The sequence below is a fragment of the Tachysurus vachellii genome, chromosome 20 (genome assembly GCF_030014155.1).
Source record: "Tachysurus vachellii isolate PV-2020 chromosome 20, HZAU_Pvac_v1, whole genome shotgun sequence".
Classification (NCBI taxonomy): domain Eukaryota; kingdom Metazoa; phylum Chordata; class Actinopteri; order Siluriformes; family Bagridae; genus Tachysurus; species Tachysurus vachellii.
Genome location: NC_083479.1, coordinates 20,743,227 through 20,762,251, shown reverse-complemented (window position 1 = coordinate 20,762,251; position 19,025 = coordinate 20,743,227). Strand labels below are relative to the sequence as shown.

Below are 19,025 nucleotides of genomic sequence, written 5' to 3'. Positions count from 1 at the left end.
AATTTAAATAGGGGGCAAAAAACCCCACAAAGAAATCAAACTTTAATTAAATTAAATTGCACTTGTGTTTTCTCCACCTGATATTCAGAGTGATCCATAATATGACTAAAATAAAATCAATATAAATAAAAATCAACTAAACTAAAAAAAAAAAGGAAAACGATTGTTAAAGATTACTTTGCATACTGAAATAGCAAGATTTTATTTTACATTAAAAATAAAACGCCGAATAAACGAGAAGCTCAAAAGTATTTTTAGTAGCACTGTGAATTTCTACAGACGACTATAAATAAATAAATAAGTAATAATAACAGTTAATTACGATGAAGAAATCATTACACTTGTAGTTAATAAGCCCGACTTACTCTTTTACTTACTGTGTTATTTAGAAGCGTTTAAAAATGTCATACGTTCGGAACAAAACTGATATCATTTAGATCTGTATTTTTCATGATTATACAAATTAAGCTCATTGTCTAATGGAAGTATTTTGGCTTTTAAATATCGAGCTTTATTCATTCGAAATAATTGTTGGCGTCAGAAAAAAGAATTTGTGGCATCAAATGATACATCCTCGGGAACGGAAGGTGAGTATGTGTGTGTGTGTGTGTGTGTGTTTTCTACACACATAAGCGTGACAAAGAAAGAGGAATAAATAATAGACTGAAGATGAAGGGATCACCTAACAACATTCCTTCTCCTTTTTCTTTACATTTGCCAAATTCTGGAGCATTACTCACTCACAGCACACATTAGTGTAGAGTTCAAGTATTTCTGTGTGCAGTTTAAAGAAATAATAATTATAATAATTGCACCTCTATTAAAAATGCTCGTGACAGACCAAATATGAACAAACCCCCAGAGCTTTCAGAGGAAGTTACAGTAAACCGAGAAGCCGGAATTATTTCGACTGTAACACAAAACAGTGACTGGAAAATTAATAAAAAAACTAATTTGATAAAGGAAGCTTTGAACATTATTAGTTTATTGAATCGGACTTATATTCACAGGTTTCACAAAAAAAAGCAACTTTACAAAAGCAGTTATTCTGCACAGAAAGCTTTAAGCCTAATGCAAATGACAGCTTATTTGAATATGCAAATTTGAAACACGATCACAGGCGGGGCTAATATTATTGTGGAAAGAAAAAGAAACTGGCATTGAGTTATGACGCAATGATACATACACACACACACACCATTTTTAATATATATTTTTCACTAATATTTGTGAAAAGATGAGAATTAGTTTAAGAGCACAAAATAAACCTAATCATTACATGACTTTTTAGATTATAATTAAGCTGTTGGCTGTATAAAGGTTAAGGCTGTTAATAAGAGTGCTCATTTCTCCGACCTAGAAGTAAGAAGATGATTGTTTCTATTTTAGGGTTAAATATAAAACTAATAACTACCTCAAACTTCATCTTGATTGTAATAAATAATGAAAACACAGCTGCGGCTCAATGTCAGGTCTATCAGTTTATGGACTTGTGCTGTTTGTTATAACGGGTTTAAAATGTAGCAGCAACCTCAACAACACGACATCATGTCGCTGCGGAGATCACGTGATCAAATTTCTTGAAGGAAAGTTATTACTACTTACACTAATGATAATTTCTCCAATCTCAAAAAGACACGACACGGTAACACAGAAAACGACGCTGAGGATGGAGCTAAAGCACAAATAAGTGTCTCCATTAGACTGGAAGAAAGGAACAGAAGAAAACCTAAAAATTACAAAACGTACAAAAGCTTAAAATATTTATTTAAAAAAAAAAAAAAAACTTGGAAAAGAGAGAGAGAGAGAGAGAGAGAGAGAGAGAGAGAGAGAGAGGTGTTTCTCTCTCTGTCTCTCTCTCAGACACACATACACGCACTCACACACACTCACGCACACACGCACGCGCACACACACACACACACACACACACACACTCACATCTCCTCCTCTTGCTCCGGTCTTGACAGTACACTGGTGTAAGAGTGTGTGTGTTTTTATTAAACACAAGTCCTCAGCATGTGTGTGTGTGTGTGTGTGTATATGTTTATGTTCCAACAGGTGGTCATCTCTTGAACCTGCGGAACTGTTTGTTATAAGGCTGAGATCTCTTGTCCTTCTTCTCAGGAGGTTTGTTGTAGAGGTACGGCGACGGTCCTGAGTATTCCTCATCCACGTTCTCCTCCATCATCTGCAGCTTGGCTTCGATCGCTTTAATCTTCGCACTCACACTTAACACACACACACACACACACAGTTAATACACTGCTGCTGTCTCATTTATGTTTCTCATACATAAACACTGAAAATAGTTCAAATTAATTGTAAAATAATGACAGTCATTATTTATTTATTACTTCATATTACATCATTTTAAAGTGACGTAGGCTGCCAGAAAGACTCCACAGAAATAAAGAATATAAAACAAGTTGAAATTAAACAAAAACTTTCACTAAAAATATAATAACTGTATTTCTGATGTTTTTTGTATTCGGGGGTGTTTCATAAAATCAGGATCATGTTACAAAATGTAGTAAATACATTAACAAATAAATACATTAATTGGGTGTTAAAAAGACTTGAAAAAAGAAAGAAATCTTAGTTTTTTTTATTTAAAACAAGAGACAGATTTATTTAATTACAGATTTAATTTTGATTCATTAATGACTGTTCAATAAATGGCACACAAAGAAACTCTGGGTGTTAAAAAAAAGTGCCGAATGTAATAAATAAAAAACAAACAAAACATTTCTACAGTGTTTATTATTTGTTTGTTTATTTGTGTGATTAGTTATTACTCTAAAGTGTCTGAAGAATGTCTCTATTCATCCATCTGAAAGCTTCACGCCTTAAAAGGTTATAAATTTAATAATTAAACAAAATTAAAATGGCAGGTTTTTCAGTGCTCATTTAGATTTTTGTTTTTTTATGTATTTATTCCTTTCTTTAGAGAGAGTGTTAAAACGTGTGCAACAAACAAAAACAATAAATAAATTAATACATACATTTTTATAAACTTTTATAAATTTTTAACAGTTAATTAGAAAATAAAATGTAATAAATTGTGAAAATAAAATTATTTAAATAAATACTGAAATGTTTCCAGCAGCTTTTCAGGCATGTGTCACTTTACAGCAGGATTTAATGTGTGTAGAATTTATTCAGTGTGTAAGAAAATACATCAATACACACACACACACAAATACACAAATGCAAATACACACAAACACACACACACACACACACACAAACACACAGACACACACAAACATACATACACACACAAACATACACACAAATACACACACACAAATACATACACACACAAACAAATACACACAAACAAATAAATACACACAAATACACAAACAAATACAAATACACACACACACAAATACAAATACACACACAAACACACACACACACAAATACACACACAAATACACACATGCAAATACACACAAACACACAAACACACACACACACAAATACACACAAACACACAGACACACACAAACATACATACACACACAAACATACACACACAAATACACACACACACAAACAAATACACACAAATACACACAAACAAATAAATACACACAAATACACAAACAAATACAAATACACACACACACAAATACAAATACACACACAAACACACACACACACACATATACATACACATATACATACACACACACAAGGCTTGAGGAAATAATGGTGTTCAGTGACGTTTTGTGAAGTGCTGAGAGAAAGCTGAGCGTCAGGAGAAGGGAATATAAATTTTTCACAGACCTCAGAGAGGTCGGCTGCTCCTCTGTCTCACTGCAGGACGGCTCCAGGCTGGAAAGAAGGTTCTTATCTCCTCTGTAGGGCTCAAATCTCTGAAACACACACACACACACACAATCCTAATGAGAAACTATAGCAACAGATGAAATACTGAATAAATATAACTAAGTCTAGCATGTTTAATAAGAACAAAAGTATTGGCACCCTGTAACAGACAGAGAATGAGTGGCTGCGCTTCTTTATTCTAACATTTTCAGCTCTCTCTTTTATGGTGCTTTGTGGGCGGGGCTATTTGTTAAAGAATCATATTGTGAACGTGCTCGATAATTTACAGCCGACTGGCATCCAAATTTGAAGGAAACATGCAATTTGTAAATATTCAGTTTACTAAAATACTGATAAATGAGTCAGAAAGAGTAGAGAGGCCATGAAGGGTCCTGGTCCTGGTCCGAGAGTTTGTGCCTTATTCCCGGTAGAGATGGAAAAAACCTGCGGAGAACAAAAACAAGAGGCACAATGAACCATCGCCTTAAACACAACCTATTTCACACAACAGCAAGGAAATGAAAATAAGGTTTTAAATCATGAGCTCCTCTTAGATTGAAAAATATTCTTTACATTAAACTTATTCAGGGAGGTCTTTTGTGAGGTCACTAAATAAGCTTTGAGCCAATCACGTCTGGCATTTGAGGAAATGTTTCTCAGACAATCCCTCGAGCTACTTAACCGACGCGGCTGATGTTAACGTTGAAAGGTTGTCATGGTAACGTTAGATGTTGACAGATCTGCCTGATGGTCAATGACGGAAAACAAGCAGGGGAAACGAAAGCAGAGTCTAAACTCTGTTCTGTAAATGTGTTGGGCTTTAAAAAAACATCCAACCTTATTACACCGTGTAGATTATTTTTTCTGGGTTAAAACGACACACTATTGAATTCTTATATGTTGAAAAGTCAAACATTACTGACAGATGTATTACTGTGGCTTTATAAAAGAAGTCGTTTACAGTGTGAAAGCATCGTCCCAGGACTCGCTGGGCCACTCGGTTCTAAATAACAGTGACTCTTTGAGATGTTCGTTATTTGGATTAATTAAACGACAGAACTTGTTCTTCGGTTCTACTTTAAGTTAAATGTCTCCTTATAGCTATTTATACCAAAGCAGCTGGTTTCTTGTAGCTACTCATCAAACCTACAAGACTGACAAAGAATCCCGTGCCCGTCCCATGTGTAAATAATTATCCAAACTAAACAGCGCATCTCTGATGGCTTCAATATGGTGCTGTACATTTTCCTGTAACATCACTCCACATGTACGTCTAACGAGGTGCTTTCGGCTCAGACCGATTGAGGGAAGGGACAAAGAGAGAGAGAAATCGGTGATGAGTCTGCGGAAAGCTCAAGATGGAGCCGGTCTTTAAAGCCGAGGAGTTAAAAGAACTGTCAGGAAAGTAGCTGTGTGCCGTGTTTCTGTAGCCGATTCGGTATCTCGCATTGGCGTGTTTAGTTTCTGGAGCTACAGACACTAACAAGTAACAGAAGTCAAAAATCGGTTTGAAATACAGACGGATTTACGGATCGCCATCTGCATTGTTTCCAGATTTTTGGGTCAGTTCTGGGTTCAAACTCTAGGGGGTGTGTCATCAGGGCAGATGAGCAACAATCTGTTTATCATCATCGGAAATCACGTCACCTTTACGCTCGCTGTGTTTAAGCTACAAAGCAGGACACAAAATAAACGCTTCCATGAAAAAACTTTTTTTTTTAACGCGTTTTATTCTTAAATCCCAAAGAATCAATTGTGAAAAAACTGATTACGTGCGTCATAAAAATCACATAAAATCCCTGTGCACGTTGTTTATAATCCAAAGTCACGCAAACGCACTAGAGCTAGAATTGGTGCTGATGTTTCCAAGGCAACGGAGGATGTAGGTGTCGAATTGACGTGTTTGTGATGTTGGTTGTGCATCTAACAAGTTACAAATGATTTCTGTCTCAGCAAATCGTCATTCAGAGGATGCTATTTAAGATATGGAGAGAAGACTGAAATCTAGACGACACAAATAGTCTATAGTCAGGAGTAAAGTCAGGAGTCTCTACAGTGAACTCTACAGTGTGGTCAGGAGTCAGGAGTGATCTCTACAGGGCAGTTAGGAGTCAGGAGTGAGCTCTACGGTGAGGCCAGGAGTCAGGAGTGAGCTCTACAGGGCAGTTAGGAGTCAGGAGTGAGCTCTACGGTGAGGTCAGGAGTCAGGAGTGAGCTCTACATGGCAGTTAGGAGTCAGGAGTGAGCTCTACGGTGAGGTCAGGAGTCAGGAGTGAGCTCTACATGGCAGTTAGGAGTCAGGAGTGAGCTCTACGGTGAGGTCAGGAGTCAGGAGTGAGCTCTACAGGGCAGTTAGGAGTCAGGAGTGAGCTCTACGGTGAGGTCAGGAGTCAGGAGTGAGCTCTACGGTGAGGTCAGGAGTCAGGAGTGAGCTCTACGGTGAGGTCAGGAGTCAGGAGTGAGCTCTACAGAGCAGTTAGGAGTCAGGAGTGAGCTCTACAGAGCAGTTAGGAGTCAGGAGTGAGCTCTACAGAGCAGTTAGGAGTCAGGAGTGAATGCTACAGGGCAGTTAGGAGTCAGGAGTGAACTCTACAGTGCAGTTAGGAGTCAGGAGTGAATGCTACAGGGCAGTTAGGAGTCAGGAGTGAGCTCTACAGTGCAGGGTGGAGTTCTGCTCTGCTCAGAGCAGCTCAGCTCCTGCTTGTTGTTGCCAACAGCTCTGCTCTGATGACCTTGACCCCAGCCTGGTGTCCCGTTCCCCTCTGACAGGGAGCGACCGGGACGGGGTGAAGGGTTGGGTTGGGGGGCGTCATTCGGGACCATACAGGATTTCCTCTCTCTCAGAGGCAGCTGCCTATTGTTATAGACCCGCTTCTCTGGACGAGTCCTTCAGCCGGCCTCAACACCGCTTCTGTCTCGCTGAGCAGCTCCCGGAAAATTCCAACACAGAATTCTGACCTGCTTCTGTTCTACCGAGTATTTTAACTACAGACGACATGTTTTCTTTTTTTACTTTGAAAGAAGCATTCACTTAAAAAAACCAGGCAAAAATCTCTCGCTACACACACGAAACTTACACAAAACCAGAGATTCAAAAGACAAACACTTAATCTGTAAATATAAATAAAAGCTCAAATATAATAAAGAAATAAAAAAAATAAAAAAACACAAGCGAGTCTCTCTGTATTTTCTGTTCCATTGTCTATAAATGTGAACTATTTCTACAGCAGATCTGTGAGCAAACTCCTCACTGGACGTCGTTGTTGTTGTTGTTGACATTAAGCCACATGGCTACTGTTGTTATTGTGTGACCCAGATTATTTAAGATTTTCGGATATTTCAGGACAGATTTGTTACATCTGATCCAGTTTATGATTTTATATATTTACACTCCACAGGTTTAGAGGTTTGGGGTCTTACCTTTACCTGAGCGTGGGCCCAGCGCACCACCAGTTTCTTGGACAAAGCCAGCTTTCCATTAAGACACTGGATGGCTCGTTCTGCCTCCTGAATACGGAGAAGCAGCTCAGTTATGACACACAACTTGATCCAGATCAACTTACATTTCTATCTCTTTTCCTTTTTCATACAACTGAGCAATTGAGGGTTAAGGGCCTCGCTCAGGGGCCCAGCAGTGGCAGCTCAGTGGACATAGGATTGGAACTCACAACCTTCCACTAGGCTACCACATCCCCACAAGTCTTCTCTGAGACTCGCACTCTAACACAGACTCGATATGGACACGATGCTCTGTTTTAATAAGTACGGCATTAAAGCACATTAAATGAAAGCCTGGTGTGTTTCAGGCAGGTGAATGTCAACACACACACACACACAAACACACACACACAGACAGACAGACACACACAGACAGACACACACACACACAGACAGACACACACACACACACACACACACACACACAGACACACACACAGACAGACAGACACACACAGACAGACACACACACACACAGACAGACACACACACAGACAGACACACACACAGACAGACAGACACACACAGACAGACAGACACACAGACAGACAGACACACACACAGACAGACACACACACAGACAGACAGACACACACACAGACAGAGACACACACACACACAGACAGACAGACACACACACACACACAGACACACACACAGACACACACACACACAGACACACACACACACAGACACACACACACACACACACAGACACACACACAGACACACACACACACACAGACACACACACAGACACACACACAGACACACACACAGACACACACACAGACAGACACACACACAGACACACACACAGACAGACAGACACACACACACAGACAGACACACACACAGACAGACACACACACACAGACACACACACAGACACACACACACAGACACACACACACACAGACACACACACACAGACAGACACACACACACACACACACACAGACACCCCCAGACACACACACACAGACACCCCCAGACACACACACACACACACACCCCCAGACACACACACACACACACCCCCAGACACACACACACACACACCCCCAGACACACACACACACACACACCCCCAGACACACACACACACACACCCCCAGACACACACACACACACACCCCCAGACACACACACACACACACCCCCAGACACACACACACACACACACACACCCAGACACACACACACACACACACACCCCCAGACACACACACACACACACACACCCAGACACACACACACACACCCCCAGACACACACACACACACCCCCAGACACACACCCCCAGACACACACACACACCCACCCCTAGACACAAACACACACCCACCCCTAGACACAAACACACACACAGACACACACACACAGACAGACACACACACACACACAGACAGACAGACAGACACACACACACACACACACACACAGACACACACACACACACCCCCAGACACACACACACACACACCCCCAGACACACACACACACCCCCCCAGACACACACACACACACCCCTAGACACAAACACACACACAGACAGACACACACACACAGACACACACACAGATCACGTTCAGGTGTGAATCTTTATACAGACACTTCTGAAGTAGACATGAGACAGAAACCTCTTTGGTGTGGAAGTTGACGAAGCAGTATCCTCTCGGCTGACCCTCCAGCGGTCCCGACTTGTGGAACAGGAAATCAAACTGCTTCACTTTTCCAAATTTCTCCAGGAGCTTCACCAGGTGATACCTGCAACACCACAAACTCTCCATGAAATCTGCAGCTGAGGCACAGAGTGAAGCGCTGAGTGTGGGGTTCAGTTATAATACAATAATAACACCAGTGATGATGTGAAGCGGCGATGCTCTTCACCATTGAAGCCTTTTATTCCTCTTACACTACAGCAAATCTCCAACATTACACCTTTAACTAATTACAGAATTACACGCCGGACCTTTTATCCACTTGTAGTGAAAATAAAGTTTAGAGAATTTAATTTGAGTTACAGCTGCTATAAATATTTGTTCTCTCACCAGCGTCTCAATGCCATCCTTTATATTTGAGGTAAAGCTGTAATTTTGCTGTTTAATTTAGAGTGTTACAAAAGTGCTGACGCTGGAGATGTTTCAAAAAAAATTATATAAAATTCCATAAAAAAAATAAATAAATAAAAATACAATTGTGCACAATTGTGTTGCTATAGAAACCATAATATATCTAACCTGAGCTACTGTCAGAGCTGCTGTTCTAGAAAATCAAATAAACAGATTCTGACCAATCAGGATCCAGGATTTAAAATAACTCACAGTAATCGCAGTGTGTGTGTGTGTGTGTGTGTGTGTGTGTGTGTGTGTGTGTGTGTGTGTGTGTGTGTGATTCAGACTCCATAAACTGCTCTGTTTACACGTTTAAGAGGACTTGCATGTGAAAAGAGCAATAAAAAGCCCGACACGGATCAGCGGAATGACATCACACTCCTCCCGCAGATGTTCTTGATTAAAATGACAGGTCACTTTACACCTTTTTAGCTGCTGTAAATCTTTTAGTAACACAATACAGAGGATACAGCAAGAGGACAATGAAAATATCAAAAAGAGGAAGTCTGAATTCCCTCCAGAGCTCACTTCAGGACAAACAGCTACAACTGAGAGCAGATCCAAAGCCCCAGAATGCCGACTGACACGGTGACAACCAATCAGGGCAAACAACACAACATCAAAATCCCACCCCTGGCTTCCGTTTCTGCCCTGAACAAGGGCAATACATTACGGTCACTTCAACAACCCTTAAGGCCATTAACACCAGGAATGACTTCTCCATGCCTGAGCTGTGGTCTGTACACCACCTGAGGACGGGAGACTTTCCTCACACGCTGCCAAGACGAAAACAGACCACACGAGAGCGGATTCGCACGGCGCACGTCTGTAAACGACTACGCCGAAATCCGACATCGGCCACTGGCACGAAGAGAAAAATAATGAGCTCGTTTACAAAACGTTAATCCTCTTTAATCATAAAGGTTCCATGTGGAACTCTGACAGGTTCACCATCAGAAGAAACCCTTTTCAGGAGGATAGGAACCCTTTATATCTGCTAGAAGAACCAGAAGTTTTCACCAAATACCAAGAGTTGAATGATAAACTCCTGACAGCTTCCGGAAACGAGGAGGAAAATACGGAGTAATTGTTTCCTAATTAGTAGAAAGAAATAAAACGGCTCCGTTGATTAGTGAACACTTTGCTGTCGGGTTCCTCAGAGGGACAAAGAGAGGAACTTTTAAGTGTTCAGTATAAATTAATGTACGCTGATTGATCATGTTTGCTGATGAGACGTAATCGGTTTGAGCGAAACAGACTTATCTATTAGAACACAAACACAGTGGAACACGAACGTGACACACGTGAGTGCGAGAGTTTTCTCTCTCTCTCGTTTTCACTTTGAACAGTTGAACGCCGTAGGAAGAAAACTTTTGAGTTGAATGATTCCGAACACTCTGTTCACACCACGTGACTCGTGTCCTGTTTTTTTATTTTTTGCATAAGCAATCGAAGCGGTCTGGGAACGGCGGGTGTCGGGCCGAGCGGCGGACCTGATTGAGGGGTCTGCGTTATTGTTGTGGTCTGTTCAGGGGTTATTTTTAATCCTGGGCCAGATTCGGGGTCCTGGCCACTGTCTTAATGTCTTCCCCTGCTCTCCCAGGAGCTTTAAACCCAAGGAGCATTTCGCACTTTCCCAGACTCCACCCACTCGACCCTGGCCACCAGATCTTCCTGATTGAGAAAGGGATCGAGGCGTGATGCATGTGGTACGGCCCATGGCTTTTAGTAAACCACAATGCACCTCTCCAGGGGGCAATAAACAGAGCGGTCTGGAGGAAAACGAAGCGGGGTCTGGAATCAGGGCTGGTTTCTCTGACAGCACAAACCAGAGCCAAGCGACAGCTCGGTGTAAACCAACAAAACCAGAGCTTCTTTTTTTTTTCTTCCTTCTTCTTCTTTTCCTTCTCCCTCCACCCTCAAACCCACCCACCTCGCATACCGAGGTTTCAGATCTGAGCACGAAAGGCAGGAAGATGTAAACGGAAAAATCGGAAAACAACACGGCAGTGTTTCCCGGTTACACAACAGGCGTATTATACGGATATACATCTGTGTGTCCTGATGAGCTGAGCACATGGCAGGAGGTCGCGTTCTCCTCCTTTCTTTTGAAATAGATCCGTGTGCGCTTTATCCGCCCGCTGTAAAGAGAACGAAGCCTGTAAAGTATCTCCATGTTCAGAGAAAAAAAATCTGAAAATTGTTTGAAAACGACCGCAGCTTCGGCTCGAGACGCTTCGTCGCGCGTGACGTCGTCCACGTGTGTGGGACGTGAGCGAAGCTCTCACAAAAAAGTCAGTACACACGTGTCTTTACTGGGATGAGATTAAAAGAAGAATCGTGTGCTCGGGGTTTCTCCAGTTTGAGTTTTTTCCACCATAAAAAAAAAAAAAAACCTCCACAATGTTGCATTGAAATTTTGAAACAAATTTTGCAGCAAAATCAAACATTTTTTTTGATGAAACGATTACAAATAAAAAGGAAGGAAGGACTGATGTCACCGAGAGCAAGTGAATGGGTCAGGCGAGATATTCAGCATCATTTCCACTGAGACGAGGCCGACTCTGAGAAACCTGAAGCATCTAAAGAGGCATCTACAGATCTACCAGCTCCAGTTAGACTCTGTGATACTAAAGAGGAGATGTGAACTCCATGTGATCTTTTACACCAACACAACATTTATCAGACTGTATATTTATAATCACACCCCCAGTGTCACCCAGATGAGGATGAGGTTCCCCTTTGAGTCTGGTTCCTCTCAAGGTTTCATGCTTTACCATCTAAGGGACTTTTTCCTCCCCACAGTCACCTGAGTCACCTCAGACTTGTTCATTGGGGATAAATACATACACATTTAAATAGAAGTCTAATATTAATCTAGAATGTTTGTATTATATTATTCTTTATATTAACTTGTTGTTCTATGTTTATGTTCTGTAAAGCTGCTCTGAGACGATGTTGATTGTAAAAAAGCTCTATAGAAATAAACTTGAAACTTTTTGTTTAAGGTGGAATCATTTCATCGCTCTAACAACATCCCAGTAAAGCCACATGCACCAAATTCAGATATGTTGTAGACGCTGGTCTGAAGTTTGTTGCTATTACTTTTCTAAGCGATCCGAGTACCAGTACTTCCGGTACCGGGTCTCAAAGTGGCCTTTTTTCCCCATAGACTCCCATTATAAATTTTGGAGGTTTATAACTCGGCAAGCTTTCGATTATCTACACCAAACTCGGCTCCTTTAGAGTGATACTCTGAACAATGTTTTAAATTAGTGTACCGACTGGCCTTTCGGTTGTCCCGCAGCCCCGCCCTAAAATATGCAAAATCAAAAAACCTTTTACAACATGGACATGTGACATATCAAAACACTCAGAACAATGAGAGGAACTTCCTCATGAGTATTCTGATGATGTCACGTGACGTCACCTGAGGTCACGTGAAAATTAAAAATTAGCACAACATGGATTTGTGACGTATCAAAACACTACAACGAGGAGAACTGCCTCACGTGTATTCTGGTCACGTCACGTGACGTCACATGAAAAAAAAAAAAATTAGCACAACATGGACGTGTGACATATCAAAACACTCAATGCCCAATGAGGGGAACTTCCTCAAGAGTATTCGGATGACATCACATGCTCGTCTCCACTTACCTCCAAATGTTTTTTCACCCTAGCTTTCTGTTTACTTGCTTCCAAAAGTAACACTGACCCTTATGTCCACTCGCCTCCAAAAAAGCACCGGCCTTTGCGAATACTTCCATCGTCAAAGCCAACATCAAAGTTTGTTGCGACGAACTTTACAAATCTAGTTATAAAGTGCTCGTTATCTAGTTCTATTGTCGTCTCTCGTTACGGACGAAATAAACACCGGGCGGAATATTTACAGAAACATTGGCACAAATTTCAGCAGTTTGTGAGTGATACAGCTCTGTGCGGTGAAGTCGTCTAAAGCCTTACGATCCCAATTTAACTTTAATCTCAGAGATAAAAAGCAGAAAATCTGATCTTCTGTATATTAAACGATTTACTGCAGGATCGGACGACGAGACGATGAAAATTTCAGATACTGTACGTCGGCTTTCTTTGCAGAATTAAAAAAAAACAAAAAAAAAAACTCATTGCGCTTTCAGACTCGAGCGTATTAATAACTATAAATAATAAAAGCCGGAATAATAAAAACATGGTGCACGTTTTAATAAGCGTTCTTCATTAAGAGAGATGATTGTTTCTGCTCTCTGCTCTGTTCACAGCACGTTCACTCAGCGTTGTTACTGCTGCGCTGGTCATTAGTGACCTGCCACAAGCGGTTAGGGTTCGACTCGAGGACCTGGAGGGAAAGTAGCAGCGATAATGAAGCAGCTCATGGACTTTCTCACACTCCACTGCATCCTCAGGTCAGCCGTGTCACAACTCAGAGTTTAAATAAATCTCAAGTTCAAGTGCAAACAGAAAGCGTTTAAGTGCTCGGGGAAAGTCTGCGTGGTGCTCGGCTTCTATGTTTGTCTCACTGCTGAGTGGAGAATTTCTGCGAGCTGCCAGAAGGTGATGTGATGTGATGCATTACAGAGAGAGCGAGAGTGAGAGAGAGAGAGAGGTGGTGAAGTGGAAAGTGTGTGAACATGCCAGTCAGTGTGAGTGGTTTCAGCAGTGTTGCTCGTCACACTGCCCTCACACTGACCTTCTGCTCCGCAAAAAATAAATTCCATCAAAACCAAGAATTCTGCTCTGACGCTCTGATCTAACACTCAGGGGATTCAATCATGATACACACAGTGACACACACACAGTGACACACACACAGTGACACACACACAGTGACACACACACAGTGACACACACACAGTGACACACACACAGTGACACACACACACACAGTGACACACACACACACAGTGACACACACACACACAGTGACACACACACACACACAGTGACACACACACACACACAGTGACACACACACACACACACAGTGACACACACACACACACAGTGACACACACACACACACAGTGACACACACACACACACACACTGACACACACACACACACACTGACACACACACACAGTGACACACACACACAGTGACACACACACAGTGACACACACACAGTGACACACACACAGTGACACACACAGTGACACACACACAGTGACACACACAGTGACACACACAGTGACACACACAGTGACACACACAGTGACACACGCACAGACACAGACAGACACGCACAGACACGGACACAGACAGACAGACAGACACGCACGGACACGCACAGACACAGACAGACACAGACAGACAGACAGACAGACACGCACAGACACGGACACGGACACAGACAGACACGCACAGACACAGACAGACACGCACAGACACAGACAGACACGCACAGACACAGACAGACACGCACAGACACAGACAGACACGCACAGACACAGACAGACACGCACAGACACAGACAGACACGCACAGACACAGACAGACACGCACAGACACAGACAGACACGCACAGACACAGACAGACACGCACAGACACAGACAGACACGCACAGACACAGACAGACACGCACAGACACAGACAGACACGCACAGACACAGACAGACACGCACAGACACAGACAGACACAGACAGACACGCACAGACAGACAGGCACAGACACAGACAGACACGCACAGACAGACAGGCACAGACACAGACAGACACGCACAGACAGACAGGCACAGACACAGACAGACAGGCACAGACACAGACAGGCAGGCACAGATAGACACGCACAGACACAGACAGACACGCACAGACACAGACAGACCTGCACAGACACAGACAGACACGCACAGACAGACACAGACACAGACACGCACAGACACAGACACGCACAGACACAGACACGCACAGACACAGACACGCACAGACACAGACAGACACGCAGACCCAGACACGCACAGACACAGACAGACACACACAGACGTATGACTCACGATGTGATTTTTAATTATCAATAATACACAAGTTGTGCAGATGTAATATTTATAATATTTATTTAACTCTCCTGTTTATTGATCATATTATATTCATGTTTTCTGTGGCTGGGTTTACTTTCGCAGGATTAGCACGGCATCTTGTCTGCATCTCTATCCATCATCCTGACGCAAAGACACACAAGCTACAAGATTTGGAAACTTCAGGAGGAAAAAAAAAAACAGCTTGTTAGCCGAGCGCTGACGTCACACTGCTGGATTTTCACAGCGAAGTGGACGCTGATACAACAAACACTGGCAGCATGTGAACTAATTAATCTTCCCTGAACACCAGCCCATGGGCATCCAGGCTGTTTTCAATCCAGCAGGTTATTTAAGAGAAACAGCAGACGGAGGGGACGGAGGGGGAAGGAAACGCCTGTCTAGACACTAGCCTGAGTTAGCTGTACATTTTCCAGCAGCTCTGTTGCTTGCTTGCTCTCTCTCTCTCTCTCTCTCCTCTCTCTCTCCTCTCTCTCTCCTCTCTCTCTCCTCTCTCTCTCTCTCTCTCTCTCTCTCTCTCTCTCTCTCCTCTCTACAGGTTGACAGAGTAAACATGCCAGGTGAGTAGGAAACGACGGCCGAGTGAACATGCAGGTCTCCACGGCTCTTTTCTCACACACCCTGTGGTCATCTGCACATTCTCCAGCGCACGCACACACACACACACACACACACACACACACACACAGCTAATCCATCATCCCCAACAGGTCTCCAGGTACTCACTCTGTGATTTTAGGGTCGATGTTGCCAATCCACAGGCGATGGCCCTCCTGCGCCGAGCCACTCGAAAGGATGGAGGCGTTCTCCACCGACTCTTCAGCTGACTGCATTGGACTAATAAAAAACCCGAGTTACGTCAGGAATAAAACGCCGTGTGCAATGCCGTAACAGGAAAACAATCAACGAGGAAGTGATATGATTATATAATTAAATTAAAGCAAAACACAGATTTATTCGTTATATATCACATTTTTTACAGGTGATACTTTTTTATCCTACATTTAAGATCAGTGAAACCAGTTACTTCCTGTTGTCACTTTAACCACCTGGTCGGCTTTTGTCCCTTCTCCAGCTTGACCACTGACTGTTACAAAGTGTTGACACTGAAGACTCCTTCTATAAGACGTTATTACACTTAATAAAACTTATGTGACACACCTGCTGTACACGTCCCAGTGAACCATACAAACATATTAATGAGACAGATATAAACCTGCACTCAGAGCTGCTGTCAGAGCTGCTGAGCAATCGAGGTCCAGAATTGAACAGATCTCTCTAAATCATTGTCTTTGTGGTCTCAGTGTAAATCTTCTGATTAGAAAAACATTTTAGACAAAAATATAAACGTTTGGCTCTTTTCCATCCTTCAGTCCTTTCCATTTTAGATACTAGATCAGTATTGAATACAATCACTGGATCAGATCCACTATTTCAAGCCAATAGAGAGCCACATACAAGTCTCTCTCTCTCTCTCTCTTCCACACACACTCTCTCCCTCTCTGTGTGTGTCTCTCTCCCTGACACACACACACACACACACACACTCTCTCTCTCTCTCCGTGTCTTTCTCCCTCTCTGTCTCTCTCTCTGTGTGTCTCTCTCTGCCCCCTCACTCTGTGTGTGTGTCTCTCTCTCTCTCTCACTCACTCTCTCTGTGTCTCTCTCTCTCTCTCTCTCTCTCTCTCTCTCTCTGTGTCTCTCTCTCTGCCCCCTCACTCTGTGTGTCTCTCTCTCGCTCTCACTCACTCTCTCTGTGTCTCTCTCACTCTGTGTGTGTCTGTCTCTCTCTCTCTCTCTCTCTGTGTCTCTCTCTCTGCCCCCTCACTCTGTCTCTCTCTGTGTCTCTCTCTCTGCCCCCTCACTCTGTGTGTGTCTCTCTCTCTCTCTGTCTCTGTGTGTCTCTCTCGCTGCCCCCCTCACTCTGTGTGTGTCTCTCTCTCTGTCTCTTTCTCTGCCCCCTCACTCTCTGTCTCTCTCTCTGTCTCTCTCTCCCTGACACACACACACACTCTCTCTCTCTCTCCGTGTCTTTCTCCCTCTCTGTCTCTCTCTGCCCCCTCACTCTGTGTGTGTGTGTGTCTCTCTCTCTCTCTCACTCACTCTCTCTGTGTCTCTCTCTCTCTCTCTCTGTGTGTGTGTCTGTGTCTCTCTCTGCCCCCTCACTATGTGTGTGTGTGTGTCTCTCTCTCTCACTCACTCTCTCTGTGTCTCTCTCTCTCTCTCTCTCTCTGTGTGTGTCTGTGTGTCTCTCTCTCTCTGCCCCCTCACTCTGTCTCTCTCTGTCTCTCTCTCTGCCCCCTCACTCTGTGTGTGTCTCTCTCTCTCTCTGCCCCCCTCACTCTGTGTGTGTCTCTCTCTCTGCCCCCCTCACTCTGTGCATCTCTCACTCTCTCTGCCCTGCCCCCCCCCGTGTGTGTGTGTCTCTCTCTCTCTCTCTCTCTGCCCCCTCACTCACGGTGTCTCTCTCTCTCTCTGTGTCTCTCTCTCCCTGACACACACACACACTCTCTCTCTCCGTGTCTTTCTCCCTCTCTGTCTCTCTCTGTGTCTCTCTCTGCCCCCTCACTCTGTGTGTGTGTGTGTCTCTCTCTCTCTCTCACTCACTCTCTCTGTGTCTCTCTCTCTCTCTCTCTGTGTGTGTGTCTGTGTCTCTCTCTGCCCCCTCACTATGTGTGTGTGTGTGTCTCTCTCTCTCACTCACTCTCTCTGTGTCTCTCTCTCTCTCTCTCTCTCTGTGTGTGTCTGTGTGTCTCTCTCTCTCTGCCCCCTCACTCTGTCTCTCTCTGTCTCTCTCTCTGCCCCCTCACTCTGTGTGTGTCTCTCTCTCTCTCTGCCCCCCTCACTCTGTGTGTGTCTCTCTCTCTGCCCCCCTCACTCTGTGCATCTCTCACTCTCTCTGCCCTGCCCCCCCCTGTGTGTGTGTGTCTCTCTCTCTCTCTCTCTCTTTTTTCTTCTATCTCTTTAATAAGCCCAAAAGCCTCTAAACACAATATTTATATTGGCATGTAAAAAAAAACACGGAATATAAAATATAACTCAGAGCTAATATTAGTGTTATTGAGCTTAACACTAAATAACTGGAATAAATCAAATAAAATTCCAGAACTGAGAGTAGAATATAATTTTACACTCATTTCTATCTTCCTGGCTTCAGTAAAAGGTTCCTCAGGTTTCTATGACAACCGACATTTACACCTTACACACCGGGAGCAGATGAAGAGTTCATTAACATCCACCAGAGACGAAACTTTCACGTTATCCAACATTCAGATGTTTGTTTTTCACACTTTACTCGTTAGCTCACAAAACTAGCGTCGTGCTTTTCTCTAAACAAACCCTTCATAACTCACCGTACTGTTAACGCGAACAAAAAGCAGGAACAAATGTAAGAAGATCTGATAACAAACGGCTTAAAAACAAACCATGTCGTATCTTAAAGCACTAAACCTCCTGCTAACGGCTGTTGTTTAGCTCCTGTGCTAACTGTACTAGCAACACAGCAATAAACGGCGCGACAGAATGACGTTTATGGCA

The 19,025-nt window shown here is 43.1% G+C and overlaps 1 protein-coding gene across 1 annotated transcript; it reads right to left on the bottom strand.

Annotated features, from left to right (window-relative positions):
- Positions 1 to 968: 968 nt before the first annotated feature.
- rbm18 (RNA binding motif protein 18) lies at positions 969 to 18,998 on the bottom strand. Its single transcript, XM_060895333.1, has 6 exons — positions 18,842 to 18,998; positions 16,215 to 16,325; positions 8,982 to 9,108; positions 7,267 to 7,347; positions 3,799 to 3,887; positions 969 to 2,231 (listed from the first exon to the last, which is right to left on the bottom strand). Exons 2-6 carry the CDS (start codon positions 16,319 to 16,321, stop codon positions 2,066 to 2,068), a joined length of 570 nt encoding a protein of 189 aa, XP_060751316.1. The 5' UTR covers positions 16,322 to 16,325; positions 18,842 to 18,998; the 3' UTR covers positions 969 to 2,065.
- Between the last annotated feature and the right edge of the window lie 27 nt (positions 18,999 to 19,025).